Source organism: Engraulis encrasicolus, chromosome 4, assembly GCF_034702125.1.
Source record: "Engraulis encrasicolus isolate BLACKSEA-1 chromosome 4, IST_EnEncr_1.0, whole genome shotgun sequence".
In the NCBI taxonomy this organism is placed as follows: domain Eukaryota; kingdom Metazoa; phylum Chordata; class Actinopteri; order Clupeiformes; family Engraulidae; genus Engraulis; species Engraulis encrasicolus.
The window spans coordinates 40,438,559-40,460,910 of NC_085860.1; the positions used below are offsets into that span (position 1 = coordinate 40,438,559).

The 22,352-nt window shown below is 42.1% G+C and overlaps 1 protein-coding gene across 1 annotated transcript; it reads right to left on the reverse strand.

Annotated features, from left to right (window-relative positions):
- Nucleotides 1-368: 368 nt before the first annotated feature.
- On the reverse strand, nucleotides 369-18,304 carry LOC134447778 (aminopeptidase N). The gene is made up of 20 exons (XM_063197422.1): nucleotides 17,907-18,304; nucleotides 15,977-16,119; nucleotides 15,726-15,859; nucleotides 15,481-15,607; nucleotides 14,923-15,077; nucleotides 14,500-14,613; nucleotides 14,111-14,254; nucleotides 13,689-13,754; nucleotides 13,453-13,518; nucleotides 10,646-10,818; nucleotides 10,151-10,227; nucleotides 9,861-9,994; nucleotides 8,565-8,620; nucleotides 8,108-8,255; nucleotides 7,811-7,902; nucleotides 7,604-7,714; nucleotides 5,213-5,380; nucleotides 1,527-1,667; nucleotides 1,206-1,287; nucleotides 369-1,104 (listed from the first exon to the last, which is right to left on the reverse strand). The coding sequence occupies exons 1-20, from the start codon at nucleotides 18,122-18,124 to the stop codon at nucleotides 952-954; spliced, it is 2,502 nt and encodes an 833-aa protein (XP_063053492.1). The 5' UTR covers nucleotides 18,125-18,304; the 3' UTR covers nucleotides 369-951.
- Nucleotides 18,305-22,352: the final 4,048 nt, after the last annotated feature.

Here is a 22,352-nt window from a genome sequence, read left to right on the forward strand (position 1 = left end):
TTACAGTCCATTCCATATGTATTCACAATGACACCCTTTTGAGTCCTTCTCATGAAGGGGAAAGGTGTGATAGAGTCAATCATACTAGTGCAGTGTTTCTCAAACTTTTCGTGCCATTCCCCCCTTCAGAGGAAGGGTGTCTGTCTGCGCCCCCCTCGAGCAAAATGGTTACGAAAATACAAATAAATAGGCCTTCGAAAAGTTTATTACAGCCTAATAATACACACATACAGTATAACAATACACATATATGGCCTATGATGTTCTCTAAATATTAGTGAATAAATTAATGAATATGTTGTGATTGTAAAGTGAATGTGTTGACTTAATGGCAAAGCAGAAAATTATTAAAAGCGCCCCCGCTCCAATACCTCCGCGCCCCCCTGGGGGGGCTTCCGCCCCACTTTGAGAAACACTGTACTAGTGTAATGATACTTGCAGTGAGGCGCTAATTGAAGAGCGGGTGAGAAGTGGAAGAGACTTCAGGGTATTAACACCGCTGGGGGTTTCTTACTAATAAACACGTGAGAGGAGAAGCAAATGCGGGTGGGTGTGGTGGAGGCAGTTTATACTCGCACTCGTAGGCAAATAAGAAATAACCTAGATAAAAAATTAGGTCTCATCTGATCACAACGTTCAGGTTGAAACCTCACCAAGCAAACATGCCTTTTACCATGTTTTTTTCTGAGCCTTTTTATATACTACTGTAAGTTGAATTGGCTTGAGTTATTCACTAATCCACACAACCAAGTTTTATGAGGGGAGATACAACCCTCTAAGATGCATGTGTTGCTATCACAGACGTGTTGTTAGCTCACTTGCTAGTTGGCACATAGGCTACAATTGGATGGATGGATGGATGGATGGATGGATGGATGGATGGATGGATGGATGGATGGATGGATGGATGGTTTCCATGAAAGGAATGATAGATGCTAGTAGAGGAAGTGTTCATGACGTGTGCTGGATGAGCCACTCTTCAATCTCCCCCTGGTTTTCAGCCACCCATTTGATGTTGGCCTGGGTCCTCTCAAAAGCCTGCATCAGGGCTGGGGTGCCAGACCCAAACCCAATGTCTGCATAACGCTCCTGAAACTCCACAAGCTTTGAAAGTAAAATAAAAAATGTCAGTCATCATGTTTGGAAATTCAGAAATATTATAGACAATGGCATATGACAAACTATTTGTCTTAGTAACAACTCACCTCATTCAAGTCTTCCTGTGTTGAGAAACTTGCAGTCACACCGCTTATGAGGTTTCCAAATGAGAAAGAACCAACTCCATACCTAGAACATATACTCATTTTCATCAATACTGCATTAATTCTATGCGTTATGCAGTAATTAGATGTTGTTCTGAGCAGGCAACAGATGTGCAATCAAACAAGAATAATGCTGTATTTAAGAGGAACAGAAAATAGTTTTTTGCGCTAATAGGTTGTGGTGCAATGGTATGGGTGGGAAATGGATAACGCCACTTTGAAGGTAAAGCAGTATCAGGTAGCATTGTTAAGGTTAATACATACTCAGTGAACATGTATCCCCAGTTTTCTTTCACAAAATTCCACGCCTCATCCTGCCCGTTCACATTACCCGCAACAGATACAATCACGGTAGTTGCATCTTGTTTTCGGATTTCATCAGGCTGGAGCGTGTAGTTTAGATACCTGAAATAAACAGTCAGCACGCATCAAATGTCATAGAATGAAAATGTTGTAAAATGAAAGTAGAATGTGGTGTTAATCTGTAAGTGAGTGGGGCAGATACAGTGTAAAAACAAGAGGTACCAGCTGTGGCAACCTGGCACAGGGGCGTAGCACCAAATTTGGGGCCCTAGGAACAACTTCTTTCATGGGCCCCCCTACTCACAACCCCCCAAACATCCCCCCCAAACAACCCCCCCCCCCCCCCCCCCCCCCCGCGAACGCGCGACTGATATTGTCATCCTCCTTGCCTTCCTCAGAAAACCCCTCTAGGCCTATGCTTTCCTCCCCTTCACTTGAATCATCCTCATTTTCAGTCATATGATAGCCTATCACAGAACAGACATAATGTCCTTATTTTTCACATCACCAGTTGTGAAAAGTCTGCTATCATATTCATAGAGATGACTTTTAATCACTTCATCACTATGGTGTGAGGGGGAGGAGAGAGACTGGTAAATCTCTCTTCACAATGCATTTAGCCTAATATTTCGTGCAATAAGGAGACATGAGACATTGATATAGAACTGGACTTTCTTCAATATGCATCCCTGAACAGAAACACACGCGCTCGCGCACACATTCATTCACTTGCACTGGCCCGCTGCACGCACCCGCACGTCATTTGTCCGTTAGGCCTAGTTGTTTTTTTGGGAGAGCAAGGAATAGAGAATCAGCTGTGATTTACTGGCAGAAGCTTACTATGGAATGTCGCTTAAAATAGGCTGGAACAAAAGTATCGCTGTTTGGATTTGATGCCGTTATTCTCAACCTTCTAAAGTCAGGGCACCCCGAACCTAGTCAAATAGAAATCATTATTTATTAGGCTACTGCATAGGCTATATTTTCAGATTTAAATTGGCCAGTAACTATTTCACAGTAGCCTACCTTAAATAGGGTAATTGTCATGAGCACTCAATGCAGATAGGCTACCTGCTCAGCACGGAGTTAGGTAGGCTACTCTGCCTATCTTTTGTCTTGCGATTTGCGCAGATTAGAATGGCGTCAGCAGCATTCAAAACGCAGACTGGTGCCCCGTCAAAATCTCGTCATTAATTTACCACACTTCAGCTACAACGGACGTTGTCAGATGGCCAGGGAAAGTAACCAGAGATTTCCTATTGAGAGTGTTGAGACCGCAAAATGAAAGCAGAATGACGGTTCAGGACTGACAGCTCGCACCGCCACCTTGACATTGGCAACTGATGAACGTGACGTTGATTAATATCGTTACGAGGACATAATCAATCTGCAAATGTGATGCACCCGATTGAGAAACTGCTTTTCCTCAACATTAGGATATTAGGCTAGCTAAAATAGGTTCACCTTCTCTCAAGTTCGCACAATTTGCATCTGCTGTGACAGGGGGCATCTTCACGTTTGTGACATTTTCTTGATTCATTTTACAAATTAGCTTTGCTATTTGGATATTTGAACCAACATCGACCCTATGTTGGTCTTGTGACTTGTTATGAATATATCAAAGACAAATATGGGTTCAATAGACTATCACAATTATAGCCAAAAAATGATATATATATTTTTTAATCTGACTCCGGCTATCACAGTAGCCTAGGCCACACGGAATGGGAATGAGATAACCAGTTAGCCTACTGTAGGCGGTAATTTTGACATTTGGGCTCACCTTTCTTGCAAGAAATCAGCAGTAGTTGCTTCGTCTGGTTTCCCCTGTCTCTCTTGCCTTTCTATTCTTATTGTGAAAGCCTGGTGTTTTAGACATCTTTCATTGCTAACCGGCTGCTGCGTTTAATGCCTATAATGAAGTGAGTGAGTGTTGATTACGCATATTGTGCAATCAAAAGTCCGCGAGAGGGCGGACTAAACCAATGCGTACTGATTATGGGGGTGTTTGATATATATTGTAGCCTATTTGCAGGCTAGGATATCCAATTTAACAGATGTATTTCCAGAGAACATTGGAATTACATAAATTACCAACATGTATTGACATTATTGTAAAAATAATGTTTAAAAAAGCAAAACAAGAAGAACATTTTCCATAGGGGCCCCCCGGTGGGCCCCCCAGGTGGGCTGGGCCCTGAGAATGAGTCGGGGTTTTCCCCCCCTGTTCCACGCCGCTGACTGGCACCCCAGCCAATGCTAGATGCACACGATGTTGTGTGTTTGGTGCCACTGGCAGGTGGCCCAAAACATTGCGGGCAGACACACAAACAGACAGACAAAAAGACAGACAGACAGACAGACAGACTGCGCAAACTAAAGAAGGCAAGTGCTACACCCTCCATCATGACAACATTCTACAGAGGAACCATAGAGAGCGTTGTGTCCAACTGCATCACAGTGTGGGGAGGAAGCTGCACGGAGAAAAACAGGAAGACACTCCAGCGTGTTGTGAACACAGCGAAGAAGATCATTGGAGTACCACTCCCCTCCCTGCAGGACATTTACACCACACGCCTCACCCGGAAAGCACTGATGATCATCAAAGACACAAGCCACCCTGCACACAAACTGTTCAGCCTCCTGCCCTCTGGAAAGAGGTACAGGCGCCTCCGTTCCCGTACCACCAGGCTGGCGAGCAGCACAATGCACCAAGCGATCAAGATGCTGAACACTCAACCCACTCTCCCTCCACTGTCAGCCTCTAGCCAGCAAGGCCACTGACAACCCCCCCCCCATCCCCCACCACCATATCTGCGACTGAACATTCCACCTGCACTACTATACTTGTGACTGAACTTTCAACCTGCACTAACTCAAAACATGCACACACACACCCACACACACACACACACACACACACACACACACACACACACACACACACACACACACACACACACAAGCACACTGCACTTTCTGCACTAAACCCAAACATAAACACACTGACACACACTGACACACACACACACACAGACACACGAACACACACACAGACGCACACCGCACCTTCTACCTGCACTAAACACACACACACACACACACACACACACACACACACACACACACACACACACACACACACACACACACACACACACACACACACACACACACACACACTGCTGCTGGTGTACTTGACAAACCTTTTTAATATTTATTTTTCTTCAAAATGCTACTATTACCATGTCTAGAACGCTATAAAGGACTTTTTTAGGAAAAGCACAAAAGCACAACAATACCTCTTAATGTATGTCCTCTACAAGTCTTCTGTTGTCCAGTCCTGCACTTTAAATGTCTGTATGAGCACTGTCTATGTCCATACTGTCTTAAGTCCATGTATAAGTACTGTCTATGTCTATACTGTCTATGTCCTACCTAGATTAGTCTATGTCTGTATGGGAAAGCAAGAAATGTAATTTCAAATTCTTTGTATGACCAGTGCATGTAAAGAAATTGACAATAAAACCTACTTGACTTGACAGACAGACATGGTCATTGCAATATCTGGCCCGAAAAACCCTCCGGGAGACAAGGTAATAAGCCCACAAAATGCTGCTCCGAATTCTGCAGTCTACTAGTCTTACCGTTTTAAGAGAGTGGTGTTATGTGTGCAAGCCAGTGCAGCCATGAGTTTGTTGGCCTCTATGGCGATGGTAGCACTCTTAAACATTGTCCAGCCAAAGTCCCACTCCTTCACCCCTCCACTGCGGATGGCACTACAGTAGACCGTAGCCCTTAGATTCGGGTGGATCCTGCCACAGAGGAAGCCAGAGGCAATGTCATAAAAGAAAGTTAAGGTTGCACAAATGTTGAGCGAGGCTCCATGTCATGAAGGATGCACCATAAAAAATCTTTACTTTAAACATCCGTTTCTAGTACGCTCTGGTAAAAGAAAAGACAAATTTACGCAAAGCTTTTGTCAACTTTTTTAGATTAATTTATTTCCTTTACTGATTAAAATTATATAATATGGGAAGGCCTATTGTGCAAGTTTTACTTTTTGTAAATTAAAAGTATTTTTTCGTGAACTTGAGGCAAGATGACTAGAATTGAATCACTATGCTATCACGCAGCTGTTTTACAGCGTTTTCACACCTGGTCCCTCTCAGTCGCCTACGAGTGATTCCACGATTCGTCTGCGCTTTTAAGTCCATGGATTTTATTTGCCAATTCCACTGCATCCAATGATGTTTTGGACTTTAGCATACATTTATTTTCATATAATACAGAAAGTGTAGACATGGCATTAGTTCCCTCAGCAAGAATGAATATTTAATTCTGGTTTTGGGCGTTTTCATGCCGTCCTGTTTTCCAAATGTCAGATTCAGTCTTCATATTAGCAGGTAAAGAAACTTGTTTTGCTCAAGGGGATTGCAAATGTTGATCCACAGTAATTATCACAACATGACAAAACTGTCAGAAAGACCACTGTGCTTTCCATTATACATGAAATTTGCCATTTTGTGTGTGTCCACGAAAACTGTGTTAACCGTGTCACGGTCTGAATCCCCCTCCATCAGCAATGGTTTGGTCTTAGGCCATACGAATAACATCACATTATGTCATAACCTCTTTGGCAGGATATGGGAAGACTTTTTGGTAAGTTTTGAGCTCCATCCTTCCATAATGTAATCCATTCTTTTTCAAAGGGAAAATTGCCTGTCAACTGTGTTATCAACATATTCATAAGAATCTGAATTAGAAATCACATGTAGAAAAACACAGATAAAGCATACAAATACATGAATTGATTAAGGTGTTGTGGTGGAACTTCTGAGGTCCTCAGTTAGCACAACACCATAAAAATGGCTGAAATGTCAAGCCGTGTTACCGTCAATGGTGTTACAATTAGCTATGACAGTTGAGGAGGAGTATGTTTTTGCCAATTTATCTCCATATTGACAGACAAACAAACAAAATAATTTGTGTTCTAGGGAGATGGGTTTGTCTGCTCTTCTCTTAAAAAAGTGCCGACTTGTTACCCTGCACTGTTGACCGTAACACAATTGAGTAACACGGTTGACTGTTTTGAAAGTGTTTTTGTGCTATTGATCCCTTATGTGTTGGAAAAATCCTATGAACAGACACTAGGGATTATCTCTGGAGAAGGAAGTCTTGTGTAAGGAGGGTGACTAAATTCAAATCAGACGTTACAGGGATTTATAATGAAAAATGTGTCAGTCTGTATCACAGTGAATCATAAAATCCTACTTATGAAGCTCAACAATCACATTTTCTATATCAGTTGCACAGATTAATGACAACATTATTGCTAAGGGACATAAGCACTTTCAAACGTATGTTGTTTCAACTCTGTAGTATTTTTATATATGTTTGAAATGACATAGTATTTGTCCATAACACTATTGACAAAATAATCAAGCAAATGTTCGCTTTCATTAGAGTATTTATCAAATGATTTAAGATTAAGCTTGGCAATTTGTTTGTTTGGAAACTTAAATATATACACTATGTAAACATCTAGGTCATTTAGTTGAAAAAAATACTGATAATTGACATTTTGCTTTTGCCAAAAGCGTAGGCGAATCGTAGAATCACTCTTAAGCGAACTCAGAGTAGTGACTCAGCATTTTTGCCGCATATGTGAACGCTCCAAAGTGTACCCAGACCCCTCAGAAGCAAACCGTACTGAGACCTTCGTTGACATGGTCTCAGTTTGGTTCGCTTATGAGTTCTGACAAATTACACTTGTGACTAGGTGTAATCCCTTAAGGTGGGCTGTAGAGGACCGGGTGTGATAATAAAGAAGAGTGACACACCCTAAAAGCCTACCAGGACCAGAAAGATCAGCCAGTTCTTTTTGTAATACACTCACAATATGAACAAAAACAGAACTGAGTCCTTTTGCTGTCGGTTGGCTTTTTGGTCCACTTAAAGAGGACTGAGTTTGGTTCACTTAAAGGGGACCAGGTGTGAAAACCCTATGAGAGACCACAACTCTACTGCAGACTTACGTGTTGTTGTTAGGCTGTGCCATCCACTGACTGTACCAGCCTGATGTGACGTTCTGGCAGTCGTCTACCCCAGTGCTACAGGCCACCTCCAGAGCATTCACCTGGTTGTACCTGCAAATGCAGAAAGTTCAGATACAAGCCTTCTGGATGAATGAAGCACATTTATAAATGGATCCAAGGTCGTGCTAAATATCCAACATCACTTACTGTTCAGTGTGGCCATCGGGCACTTTGGACCAGTCTGCTGTGATTTTCTTGAAATATGCATACAATGGTTCCACTTGTTGTTTGAGGTACCTCTGGTATGTCAAGAGATATCGAAAAATACACGGTGGGATGAAATTGCTTTGTAAAACCAGCACTTTATTCAAATGCATACCCTTTCTAAATATAAATATAGGCTACACACATAATATTGCCATTCATGTAGATTAAACACCAAAAGGTAGTCATGTATGCAAAAATGACTAGGCTTACACACAGAATTGGTTATACACAACTCACCTGCATTATGTCATAGGTACGTGTCCCTTCAAACATTAGAATTATGTAGTCCAGGTTGTTTAGAGTTGATTCCCAGGGCATGTAGTCTCTTTCTTGTGTTAGGTATGTTGTTGTGTTCAGAGCTAAACTCATGGGGATCAATTTAGCCCTGGAGATGAAACAGCCAATTAGGCTCAAGCTTAACAAATATTAGCTACAGTTACAGTATTAGGTGCTAAAATGAAAGCAAATATCGGTAGCGCTTTACTTTACGGTACAGTTACCCTATGTAATTACTGTGTACTTTCTGCGTAACAACAGGGTAACAGAGAGAAGTTACATGGTATCTAAAGGTATCCCCTTTTACCCATCAGATACCATGTAACGTCTTTCTGTTACCCTGTTGTTACACAGAAAGTACACAGTAATTACTATACCGTAAAGTAAAGTGTTACCCAAATATCTCAGTTTCTCTGACCTTGCAAGATTGAAAGCATCATCAACAAGCTGCGCTCTGTTTATGACAGGAATTACCTGAAGAAGAAGGTGAGGACATATTTACAAAAGCTTTGTTTCAGTCTTGTTAAGTTCAAGGTTTGCATTGCCTTGCACCAAAGAATTATATGAGAGAAAGATACTTCAGGCTCGTTCTTTTCCGATATCCATGTGATGTCGGGTGAATGCTCCTTTAGGAGACCTTCAGTTAGGAGACCTTGGGACTCTTGAGGTTGAGAATAAATGGAGTTGCCTTAGCACTGTAGATGATGATAGCGCATTTCTTGTGCAAACACCACAGTAAGAGAGGAGGGAGGGGACAACGCCCCTTTAGGAAACCGAATTTGAGCACACTCCTTTGCATTGAATGGGCGGAGGTTGACATATCTTTCTCTCCTATAGGATTATTTGCTTGCACTGGGTAAGCACCCTAAAGGTCATTCATACCCTATATTTGGGTCAATTACGTGTGTACGTCTTTTTATATGTTGTAACCATCAACACCTGTCTGTCTTTGATGTGTAGTGGGTTTTTTCCAATTGTTTTCAATCTGTTTAAATCTGTTGCGTATGTAAGTTAAGCTCCTTGATTCCATGTCAAAATATGTACATGTAAGTACGGAATCAATGGTTAGAATGTGTGATACACTTCACACATAGTTGTGTCACACGTAGGGTATGAATGAGCGAATGAGCCTCTTTGTGCAGATAGTCCCATCGGCGGGCCCATTTGCTCACTGCTGAAAAGACTCAACTACATCATCATAACAACATTGGTATGACATTACCAAGAGGCTTAAAGCGGATCAAGACTTGGTCGTTAGAATTTTAGTGACGGTAAGGTTATGACATCCAGTAGGCTCTGCGCAAAGGTGTTAATCTGTTATTGCAGTGGTTCTCAAACTTTTTCCATCATTCCCCCCTTCAAAGGGTCTAAATGCTTCTGAGTCCCCCCCAAGCAACAGCAGTAGTCTATTCGCGCAGACTGATTTTGCGATTGCTGCGCAGAATCAAAGGAAAGGTGACTGGTGAGATTAAACAAAGAGGGACTGCAGTCAAATGCAGATGTGTGTTCATTTCCTATGCTATTCAAATTCATTACAATAATATAATGTTGGTGAGGGCTTTAAACTTATTGACAAGACAGGAAATCATTTCCTTGGGGGGAAAAACCTACAATCAGATGTCACACGCCCCCCCTGAGATGCCTTCGTGCCCCTCCCCAGGGGAGCTTAGGCCCCACTTTGAGAAACACTGTGTTAGTGGATAGATGGACTTACCTGATGGTCATCCTTGAGTTGGACCAGGAGCCTATCCCAGTTTGCAGCATCATAGTTAACTCGGTAGTAACCAGTCACATTAATGTTGGCCAGTAACCACTCTTCCCCTGAGGTCTTCATCACACTATCGACAACTTCAGTATGCAAATGAAGCAAAAACAATTCCACATAGAACAACAGACAATTTAAAATAGTTAAAAAAAAAAGATATACCACACAAAGCAAATCTAAGAGCATGGATTCAGAGCAAAATACAAAACATGGTCAATGTTTAGGCCACAATCTTTTACCATGCTTCTCCAGTAGCCAAGATAGCGTGCTGCTACCTCCAGACTTCTTCCATCTTATTGGGATGATCCACTGATAGCTACAACGACAAAGAACAGATGCATGCACAGAAGAACAAAAACTCTCTGGACTTACATTTAACACCTATTTCGAACTATGCAAAAATATGTTATTAATGTAGTAGGCCTATGTATAGAAAAGTGGTGCCACTTAAACACAATTTCTTTGCTACATCCATTATTATGGGACAGCTGTAGCCTAATGATTATTGAGTTGACCTTGGAATTGGAGGGGTGAAGGTTCAAGGAAGGAGGGAAGAGGAAGAATGACTACAGTCATTACACTGACTACATTACAATGACTACACTGGCTTGCAACCCCACATTGACCAAGGGCTATAGCATCTAACAAAAATAGTTTGTTTTTTGTTTTTTGGACAAAAACCTTAATTGTATTATACTTTTAAACATAGTTAAATTTGAAAAATGATGCACTACTTAAAATGTGATGGCCTTTCTGGCACAGCATTGGGGTCAAGCAGGAAGTGTTGCTGGGATACAGTTCCAGTGGCCGTATCTATGGATACCACAGGGAAGCCCATCTGCAGGACCCAGCGGTACATAATGTCATGAACTCTGGTTGGCAAACTCGTCTCAGTCGTTTTAACTGCCTGCAGAACAAACAACTGTCATTATGGCCTTTAAAGACAACAGCAAGCATCCTGTATAGTTCTGTGGACTTGTGCTGTGACAAGTGTTCTATGGCAGGAGAGCTATGGACAGTAGTCAGAACAAAGCAGCCTGATCTCACAGAATTCCGTGGAATGGACACAGATCTTTGGGACACGAAATCTGTGTCAGTTTCACAGATTTTGCCAAAGTTCTGTGCTCTTGGACAAGGAAGTTAATTCCGTGATGGACTCATGAAAGTGCTTTCTATATTCCCACAGCACTATGTTTAGTATATAATTAGAAATAGATACTAAATGCTAATACTAAGGGAAGGAATGCTGTAGCAATTAAGTTGTGTCCTGACCAAAACAATCCCTAATGCAGCTTTCAGATTTCAGAGCCATGCAAATAAACTCTAGCGGCCTCTAGTGGTTCTTCTAGCAAAATTTTGCATTGAACTAAAATATTGAAATTGACTTCCAGCTAGTGCGAATCTCTTTTGTAATCATGCCCTTCCTTGCGTTCAGCTCTCTCCACTTCTAAGAGTTGTTTTCAGTGTTCATATACGGCGATTCCCCCCGTTGCTCATGAGTTCTCTGCGTCGTCTTTCACACACCTGCCATGATGTTTTGCAATTCCCTACACGATGGATGTATGATATGACTTGATCCCGGTAGGCCTATAGGCTATATGGGCTACCTACCCCCGTTTTTATTACACATTTCCAGTAACTATACATTACATAACGAGAGCGAGGAGACGAAAGGCTTCAGTTTATTTTGTTGTATCAGTAATAAAGAGCTTGAGGTCGAGGAGACAAGCCGCATTTTGAAAGTGTTGAAAGTGAAAGTGGACATGTATCCGAAGCCTATCTTTAGCAAGATGACAGCTCACGGTAATGTTCTACCTCTATGAGTTCACGTCTTGTTCGGCAACATATTTCTTTAGACTCAACTGATTGATGTGTCCTTTACATCAAGTAGGCTACGCCATCAGATTTCAACTAAACTAAGAAAACTAAACTAAGAAAACTAAACGAGGCATATAGATGGCGTGGGATGAGAAATTTAAATCCACAATCCTTTGCTCATATTGCGTTCAGCTCTCTCCATTTTGAAAGGGCTTTTCAAATGTTCACACAAGCTATTTATTTGCCTGTCCAATCCCCTTTCGTCTCTATTAGCTCATGATTTATCTGCAGTCCCATTCGTTTTTTTCACTGGTTATGCCAGCATGATATTTTACAGTCAGCTAACAGCCAGTTCTCAGCGAGCTGCTGCTACAGTTTAGTTTAGATCTAGAAGCTCCCCAGCAGCCGCAAATTGAATTTCCAGAGCTGTACGCGGCGTCAGTGGGCAAACCTGCATGTGCGGTTGTGGGCCAGGGCCACCAGATGGACATGGAAATATTTCCATTTTCGCCATAACAGGCCAATCAGGCAAAGCCTTGAGTTCCATCCCATTACATGACAATGAAAAAGTTGCATAGTATTTCTTTAACCTGTCAGTAAAGACATGTTTTTGAGAAATACCTTTTCCAGTTGGTTGATAGGCTATCAAATTCATGTACTAAATGAAAGAATACTAGCTGTCCCCAGACCAAAACAATCCCTAACCCTAACCGGTCATTAAGAAATGTTTTTTGAGAAAAAAAATGTAAAATCACGAGAAAACACAAGCCTATGGGAACATAGAGCTGTGGGAATATAGATAAAGCACTTTCGTTAGTCCATCACGGAAAACCCCTCTGTGACTATAGCACGGAATTTGTAGCCTAGGCGAAAGCAATTGTTGACTCCTCCAAGAGGAATCCATTTCCGTGGAGGTTGGGAGATACTCTGACATTTAAATTCAGTGTGGAATTCAAATTAAACCCCATATTGTGCTTTATTAGCATGACTGTTATGATATACATTGTTCTCACAAAAGCATACAAATAACAAAACAAAAGTATGATGAATATAGTTACCTAAACCAATCAGCTACGGACTTTGCGGGTGAGTTCTGCATCACCACTCTCAACTGTTTGCTGATTAGCTAAACACTGAGAGAACCGAGCTCAAGGCTTTTGCCAGATGATGTGTGGAGCCAACATCTTTGGGTGGAGTACATAGGATGGCATTGCCAGGCTACGGAATTTTGCCAAAATCTGTGAAATTGACACAGATTTTGTGTCCCAAAGGTCCCGTGTACATTCCACAGAATTCTGAGGGATCATATGGCAGCCAAAGACATACTTACCGAACATTCAGGAAACAAAATCAGACCACAAGAATCTAATGTCTTGTAGACCCTTTTTACATAAGTGCATATTAATATTTTTTTAAAAACCTGCTAAAAACTGTCAAAAGATTTTTGAAAAGTCTGGTTTCACACTTGCATGTAAACGGACAATAACAAAGATGGTTTTCTCCTTCCCCACAGGAATAGTTATGATTGCTCTTGTAAGGCTACGTGTATTATCCTGATGGCATGTGAACAAACACATTTTGGTAAAAAGATTAAAGGAAATGTCCTATTTATCAAGACATCTAACAACATGTACACAGAGTGTTAGTCAAATAATACCATAGGCAAGACAATGTGATTACTAGGCATTAGGGTTGGGTGAGGGTTAGGGTTTGGCCTACTTACCGCTTCTAGATGATCCCAAAGATCTCTACTTTCTGTATTACTGTATTCAAAGGCATTCAGATATGTCTGTGCATGGATAACAATAGATCAGACATGCACACACATACACACCAAACATATTACTTGTAAAATTGTACTACAATGCAAAAAAATGCAATACTATTGAATAATCTAATAAAATAATAATAATAATAATAAAAACCATTTCAGTAGCAATAGTAATAATAAGTACTAACTTTGAGTCCCTGAAGGAACACTGGTTCAGTGAGGAAGTCAGACAGCATCCGCAAAATAGAAGCACCCTGGAAAAAGAAAAATGGCGTTACCACAACTATGAATTTCAGAGCCCCTACTCTTTCTGAAAATACTGTATTAACTATTAACTTCTGCCAACTTTCCTGAGTACACCAGAATGTAAGGTACATTGAGAAAAGGGAAAATGTTCACATCCCTCCAATTAAATTGCTACTAAGATTTATGGTATACACAGGCATGCAGAGACTGGTTGTATTGTGTGTGTGTGTGTGTGTGTGTGTGTGTGTGTGTGTGTGTGTGTGTGTGTGTGTGTGTGTGTGTGTGTGTGTGTGTGTGTGTGTGTGTGTGTGTGTGCGTGTGTGCGTGCGTTCGTGCGTGCGTGCGTGTGTATCTGTGTGATTACCTTACTGTAGGAGATGACGTCAAAGAGCTCAGTGATCTGCTCAGGTTTATAGACGTCATCTTCGTCAAAGGATAAGGGTCTTGAGGAGGCGAGGGCGTCTACTGCGAACACCCTGTGCATCTCATCCAGCACTATCAAGTCTTTCTGATAAAGGTAAGAGAGCAAGGCCACCACACATTAACATGTAAACGACTGTAGAGTACTATTTCAAATACAACAGAAAAATCCATGGGAAAAAACACTATCATCAATGTCACTCTTTGAAATGCCCATTACATCTTCAAGGGTAGGTCAGTGGAGGTCATTGTACATTTGCACACAGTGTGTGCGCATGTGTGTATGTGTGCGTACGTGCATGTGTGCTTGTGTGTGTGTGCATGCGTGCATACCACATTCCAATTGGGTTCGGCATCGTGGGCTCCAAGGTAAGAGACATACGTAGCAAAGCCCTCATTTAACCAAACCTCATTCCACCATTTCAGAGTGACCAGGTTTCCAAACCACTTGAAAGAAAGACGTATACATACAGGAAAATGAAGGTTAGTTTTCCCTATCTGTATTTCTTACTATGGGCCATTTAGAAATTACCATTGCCAACCTGGGCTGAAAGTAAGTGTGGATACTTTGATCAATAGTGGAGGGTACATTTCTATAGACAGCATAAAAAGTGTATGGATTCTGAGCTTCCATGCACATATAGTTTAAGTTCATGTGTTCAGGTATTTCAACTATCCTCAATATACCACAATATTGCTAATATGTTACTGTACAACAACTGTGTCAAGGTATTCATCAGAATAGCTGCAGAGTACCATGTGTGCCAGTTCATGTGCAATGATTGTAGCGGTGGTCTCTTTGTTCCTATTGGATGACACATCCGGATCATAGAGGAGATTGGCCTCCCTGTAGGTCACGAGGCCCCAGTTCTCCATCGCCCCAAAGTAGAAATCAGGAAGTGCAATCTGGTCTTGAAGTGGGAATACATGAAACAACATTTGATGAAGAAATGCATGGGCAACTGATCCCCCATAGGAGAGGACACTCGAACGAGTGACTGAAAGAGAACTGCAGGATGTTGTGGTGATCTAAGATTAATGCAGTCAGAAGTGTGAGCAAATTATGTATATGGATAATGGCAACTGGACTTGTTGGGATTGAAGACATGTCATCTCACATACAAATGGCTGTTTTCAACCTACAGCTCAAGTGTCTCCTCACTTTGTTTAAGCACCTATTACCTCAATCTCCAAGAAGAAGTTGAGTTGCTTTTCAACGGTAGCACAAATAATTACCTTCATAATGAATGAATGAGAACCGGCAGCCATATTCACTCTGTAACAATAATGACAAAAAGAAGAGGACATGCTCACCTGATTTGGACAGAGGGTATGGAATGTCATAGTACTTCTCGAAAAACTTGAGAACAGGCCCCGTCACTTCCAAAGCATAATCCCCATGACCTGCAAAAATGGCGCTCTTACGAGCCCAGATCCTTATCTGCAAGTATAAAATGACACACAAGAGACAAGTGAAAACACCTGCATTTGCCAGTTTTGTAAATGTACTATGTTGATAAATGTTCGTCTGAACAGAATAATGCAAGAACGTTCTGAACCTCAGTGGTGCCATTTTGGGTCACATAGTGATAGTCGCTAACCACCAGCGCCAGCAAATATGTGGACATTTTCGGAGTTGGTTCAAAGGTGGTTCTGGTGACAGTGTGACCGTCAACCAAAATGTCCTCAGTGGCTGGAGGACAAGAAGAAGGAAAAAAAAGCTTTGGATGATGACATGGCAGACATGGTCTGTTGTAATGAAATTGAATTTTTAAAAAGCAAGCAGGTTTTAAAATGTTCATCTACACACCAAGCTCTTTGCCATTGGAGAGGGCCACTGTGCCCCGTTTGTGAAGGACTGTGAGGTTGATGATGGCTTTTATGGCAGGCTCATCAAAGCACGGGAAGGTTTTCCTGGCATGTGTTGGGTGCATCTGACTTGTGGCAACCACTCTTTAGATGAAGGAGAAAAAGACACAAATTTTAAAGGATACCAAATATAAAGCACCCCATTACATGGAATACATCCCACTTTACTGAAAGTAGTATGAATCTAAAACATGACAGAAATATACATGTCTTCATGATAGTAGTTATACACAATTAATTTTCTCGGCCACTAGTCCTCTGGGTTTCTTTGTTTTCTTATGGGATCAGTCCCAAATATTTAGGGGTGATGTACCACTGGTCCATATTCAAAGAAAGTGGGGACACAGATCTTCCCTATTAGAGTAAGATACATCAAGCGCATACTTTTCCTGGTTCCCTGTGACGCCAGGTGAACGCCCCTTTAGGTGACCTTCGGTAAGGAGACCTTTGGAGACTTAAAGGGGTATGCCACTATTTTGGGGCTTAATACAGTTAAAATCGTTGGCTGGGGTTTATAAAGGTGGTAAAGTGTCTTATTTTTCATGTAAGCCGTTGACTTGCTTTAAGACAAGTTAAAAGAGGGAGCATGTCGCTAAGCTAGTGAAAGTCAATGGATCCACAATACTACACGGATCCATTGACTTTCACTAGCTTAGCGACATATTCCCTCTTTTAACTTGTCTTAAAGCAAGACAACGCTTAACATGAAAAATAAGACACTTTACCACCTTTATAAACCCCAGCCAACGATTTTAACTGTATTAAGCCCCAAAATAGTGGCATACTCCTTTAAGGTTAAGAATAAATGGAGCTCCCTTAGCGCTGTAGATGGCCGTAGCGCACATCTTCTATAAGAAGAAGACAGAGGGGACAGTGCCCCCTTAGGAGACTGAACTTGATCACACCCCTTTGCATTGGATAGGCAGGGTTTGGGGTGTATCTTACTCTAATAGAAGATTCTTTGTTGGGGATGTAGTACGACAGTAGCCTGCCTGTGCAAGTGTGAGGGGCTGGACTAAGCCAAACATGCCAAGCCCATTATTTGGTCCCAGTCCAGACATGGCATTTAATCACCATAATCAGTCATTATAGAAGTACAGAATCTACTGTGGTGCCTTCTTCTGAATGTTAAAATGTGCACGCCTTTTTTTAATTTGTGTTTGTATCATTTATCCTCAGGTGTCAAGAAGGAAAGAAAGCTTAATTGCAAAAACACTCATTGTCATACTATTCAAATTTGTTTCGGCTCTATAGCATATCCAGTGATATAAATTCAGTCATTATTCTGTTAAACGATTCTTCAAGTCTGAAGATCTGATAACTCTTGTTTGTCAACTCTAGAGAGTAGCTTATCTGGTCTCGCCTTACATAACACACTCGTGATGATGCACACATGACTTGATGTGCATATGTCCTCATCCCTTATCCATGCTTCCGACCTTTTCCACAGAGTAAAGGGTAACAGTTAATGACACAGAGTCATTAAAGGCTTATTACTCATGCCCTGACACTATAGGGTTGGCCTTGTGGAGTGTATCCTGTGTGTGTTTGTGTACGTGGGTGCGTGCATGTGTGTGTGTGTGTGTGTGTGTGTGTGTGTGTGTGTGTGTGTGTGTGTGTGTGTGTGTGTGTGTGTGTGTGTGTGTGTGTGTGTGTGTGTGTGTGTGTGTGTGTGGTTAATCCTCCGGCCTTGAGTGAGACTGGCAAACAGAGAATCAAAGTGAACACAAGTTTAAAAAAAACTTCATTGGCACAAGGAGTAATACTTGTGTGGTGGACTACAAAATACAAAACTTGTGCTCTGTACGTAGTTGTGAACTACACATACTGTATAGTGAACTTTTCCTACCTGACCTTACTTACATACTTACTTTTTGACCCCATCCTCATAGTACTCACTCCTGTAGAGTCCTTCCAGGTCGTCGAGGAGCTGCCCCTGGAACTCAGTGTAGAGGTCATAGTCCTGGCCCGCCCTCAGGGCCCCATTCAGCTGCACCACCAGGTACTGCATGGGCTCGTGCAGCCAGGTCTTGCGGATGAGGGGGGCAGTGCCACTGACGGCAGTCAGCCTGGCCATGTGCTCGCCCATGGTGGTGAGCTCCAGCTTCCTGCAGTGCAGCAGGATGAGGTTGGTGTCTTGCAGGGCCTTGAAGCGCACCGTGGAGTTGCCCGTGAAGATGTAGTCGGCGTCGCGCTCCAGCCGAGGCCACAGCGTCACGGTGTAGCTCTCGGGCACCAGTCCAGAGGGAAGCCGGTGCTGGTCCCAGGCAGAGGTGGGGGGTTCAAGAGCGGTGAGCTGGTACACCCAAAGGCCCACAATCACCGACACGCAGACCAGGCCCATGGTGACCAGCGTCACCCAGAACCGCGTGCCGTGGCAGCAGAACACCATGGTTTCCTCTTGGCCTAAACTCCCAGGAGAGACGTCCGGGAGAGAAGTGGACACCTCTGTACTGAAGTGTCAGCCAGCAGTCCTTCCTGTTCTCACCCACACCTCTGCAATGGCTTACCCATTAACCATCACCACCACAGACTGTCTGATGGGAATGCCTTGATAAGGCGCTGTTGTGTGCAGATAGACGGTTTATTATGATGCCACTCTGGCATGTTTATGTGTTTGCTGTCAATCACACTACAGGGTCTATGTAGATGGGATCAAGCACTTTGAGGTTTCAGAAAGTTATATTGTGCCAGTGTGACGTAGGAACCCAATCACCTGACTTATCACATGAACATGATGTCACGGTCTGCTCATTAATACTTTACCCATTTATGAGAACATGGGGACGAATCTAGATCTGAGAGACACAGCTGAGTGAGTTAATCACATACTTACTGTTATATCGACTATTGTCACATGTGTTTTTTTCCACACTGACATTATAATTCCGTCAGGTTTTTTTTAAGCAACAGGTTTTCTTGTCCATATCAAAAAGGTGACCTGTTATGTGCCCTCCTTTTCATCCTTTGAATATTTGAGCTGAGTTATAAAATGTTCTCCCGATATATTACTATTGACTATCTACAGACCACCGGGGCTTTCTCCTCCTCTTTTCCTCAAGGAATTCGGGGATCTTCTGTCTAATACGTAACTTTCAATGTCTATTACAGTGTGCCACAGGAGGTACAGCGTGCATTAAGGGGATAATCCCCAGCGACAAATGCCCTCAGACTTTTTCTCAGTTAGCAAATGCAATGAATTTGCATCCTTTTTTCAAGGCAAGATTGATAAAATACGTAGCCTACTAACATCAGCTCTCAGGTGCAAAATACTCTAAAGTTGGATCAATTTGCTACAGAAAACATTAATCTTAACATAATGACAACCTTTAGTCTAGTTGACTTTGACACTCTCAAGAAAATTACAAAGTCTTAGCTCCTCTACGTCTGATCTAGATATCCTTCCAACAACTTTTTTCAAATCTATTCTCCATCTTATATCAGATGAGGTGCTTCACATTATCAATACTTCACTAGAGACTGGAATTTTTCCCTCAGCCCTCAAAAAAGCACTTGTTAAGCCTGAAAAAGAATAACCTTGATGCCTCTGTCCTCAATAACTACAGACCCATATCTAACCTTCCATTCATCTGCAAATTATGGAGAAAATAGTATTTAACCAATTAAGTGCCTTTCTGTCATCTAACAGCAGCCTTGATCAGATTCTATCGGGCTTTCGCGCTAACCATAGCACCGAAGTAGCCCTAATTAAAGTTTTAAATGACATACACATTAACACTGATGCTGGCAATTCATCAGTCTTGGTGCTGTTAGATCCTAGCGCGGCATTTGACACTGTCGACCACGGCACACTGCTGCATCGACTTGAGCACTGGGTGGGTCTTGAGTAGTTATTGAGTGGCTTAAGTCCTACCTGAAACAAAGGACTTTCTCTGTCACAATAGGTAGCTACACCTCCTCTCTGATGCACTTGAACTGTGGGGTACCCCAGGGGTCCATTTTAGGGCCTCTGCTTTTTAACCTTTATGTGCTGCCTCTAGGGCAAATCATGAACAGATACTCTATTAATTACCACAACTATGCTGATGACACACAACTCTACCTGGCCTTGTCACCTAATGACTATGCCCCCCTCAAATCGCTTTATGACTGCATTGATGATATAAATAACAGGATGTCTGGAGAATTTTCTCCAATTAAACCAACACAAGACAGAGGTCATTGTATTTGGAACAAAGAATGATATAGTAAAGATTGCCGCTATTCTGGAAGCTTAAGACCTTAAAGCAAAGGATACGGTCAAAAACCTGGGCATCGTTATTGACAGTGAACTCAATTTTGAGTCATGTGAGAGCCATTGCTAAGTCTGCATTTTATTGTAACCGAGTGGAGGTGCACTGACCAAACAATTTTACTAGATCTATTAAAAAGTGACTACGCCAGTCTCAATAAGGGTGAGACAACCCTGGAGTATTTATTATCACACAATTTCCCCGACAGGTTCAGAATGAGCTTGAGGACACAGCTGTTGCAAAACATATGATTCTCTTTATTTTATTTTACTTTCCTTTCGTTCTTGATATCTCAAGTATGTAAAACTGGTCAGAAAGACAGGCGGGTGATGATAGTACAATCACAGTTCCATCGGAACTACATCAACAGTAATCATTGGAGGGCTGAGTGGCCAGATGGTGTAAAGGTACGGCTAAGGGACAATCACAGTGAGTGGCAGACTAACTAGTTCATTTTTTGGAAATAAGAGCCAAAAGGTTTGACACAGCAAACAAAATACAACTACGAGGAATCAATCAAAGCAAGTAGTAAACACTCAAGTTAAAACCAACCACGGCACACCATTGTTAGTAAAAGTTGTTTACAATGCAGATGTAGCCAATCAGGCGTACACAAGAAATTGCTATAGGCATCAACTCAGGTGAATGAACCACACCAGGTGAGCTACACCATCAAGCCTATCCAAATGAAACAATGCTCCAGTCACCCACTCCTTATCTCCAAGGAGTAACTGACTGCAACAGAGGATGAATCTCAAGATCAAAACCAGACAATCCGCCTCGCTAACAGAGCTCGTAGGATGGATACGAAACCAAACAAAACAAACAAAAAAAATAAGCCCCAGGAAAGACGGTGGTGTCCCCCCTGTACTCAAAGACATGCCCAACAAGCTGCTAAACGTGCCTTAGACCTCCAAGGGCATGGCAGAGCAGGTCAAGAGTGAGGCACATCCCTTCGTTGAAACCAGACACAGCATATGACGCTTCACCAAAACGACCAGAGGGTCTACACACGTTTGTGCAGCCACGCAAAATACCGGCCAGATGGCTCCAGCAAGCCCAGGTGAGTCAGGACCTGGCGTCTCGCAGATGCAACTGCTTAATGAAATTTATACACTAGGACAGGATGTGCCTTCATCGCTCTCGTTTCCACTGGGTCCTAGTGCCCGCCCTGTCAACCCACAGGTAAGTCATGCCAAATAAATGGAAACCTCTGCACCCGTTACCGCCATCCAAATAGGACCACTGGTCTCACTAGTTACATTATCATCTTAAGAACATTTTTAAAATTAGGGGTGTTCTGTCTATACAGTATCTGGAAAGACTAGTGCATGCTTTTATTTCAAGTAAGATTGACTACTGCAACTGCCTCTTTACAGGCCTCCCCATGAAAACCATTAAACTGCTGCAACGCATCCAAAATGCAGCTGCAAGGCTCCTTACTAGAACAGAAAGATTTGACCACATTACACCTATTTTAAGTTCCTTGCACTGGCTCCCGGTGAGTTATCGAATCGATTTTAAGGCACTGTTACTTGTTTTTAAGTTTTTTTAACGGGCTGGGGCTAGCTACCTTAAGGACATGCTTCTGCCCTACACACCGGCTAGGCCCCTTAGGTCCGTAGAGCATAACCTCCTGGTTGCACCCAGAATGAACACTAAGCGTGGGGAGGCTGCTTTTAGTTTTTATGCTGTAAGGCTCTGGAACCAGCTTCCCGATGATATAAAAAGTGACCCAACAATACAGTGTTTTAAAACTAAACTAAAGACTATAATCTTTACTGATGCCTTCTTTTACATATTTGATGTTTTTATGTCTTGTTGCTCTTCATTTATTTATTTATTTTTTCTTGTTTTTATCCTTGCCTCTTTTATCGTGTTTTTATTTACCTTGCCTTACTCCTTACTCTTACTACCTTACTCTTCTCTCGTTTTCTGATTTTTTACATGGTTTTTGTGATTGTACAGCACATTGAATTGCTCTGGAATGCGCTTTAAAAATACATTTTCCTTGCCTTGTCTTGCCTCCAGAAAATGGAAACGTAATGAAGAAGAAACTGTACA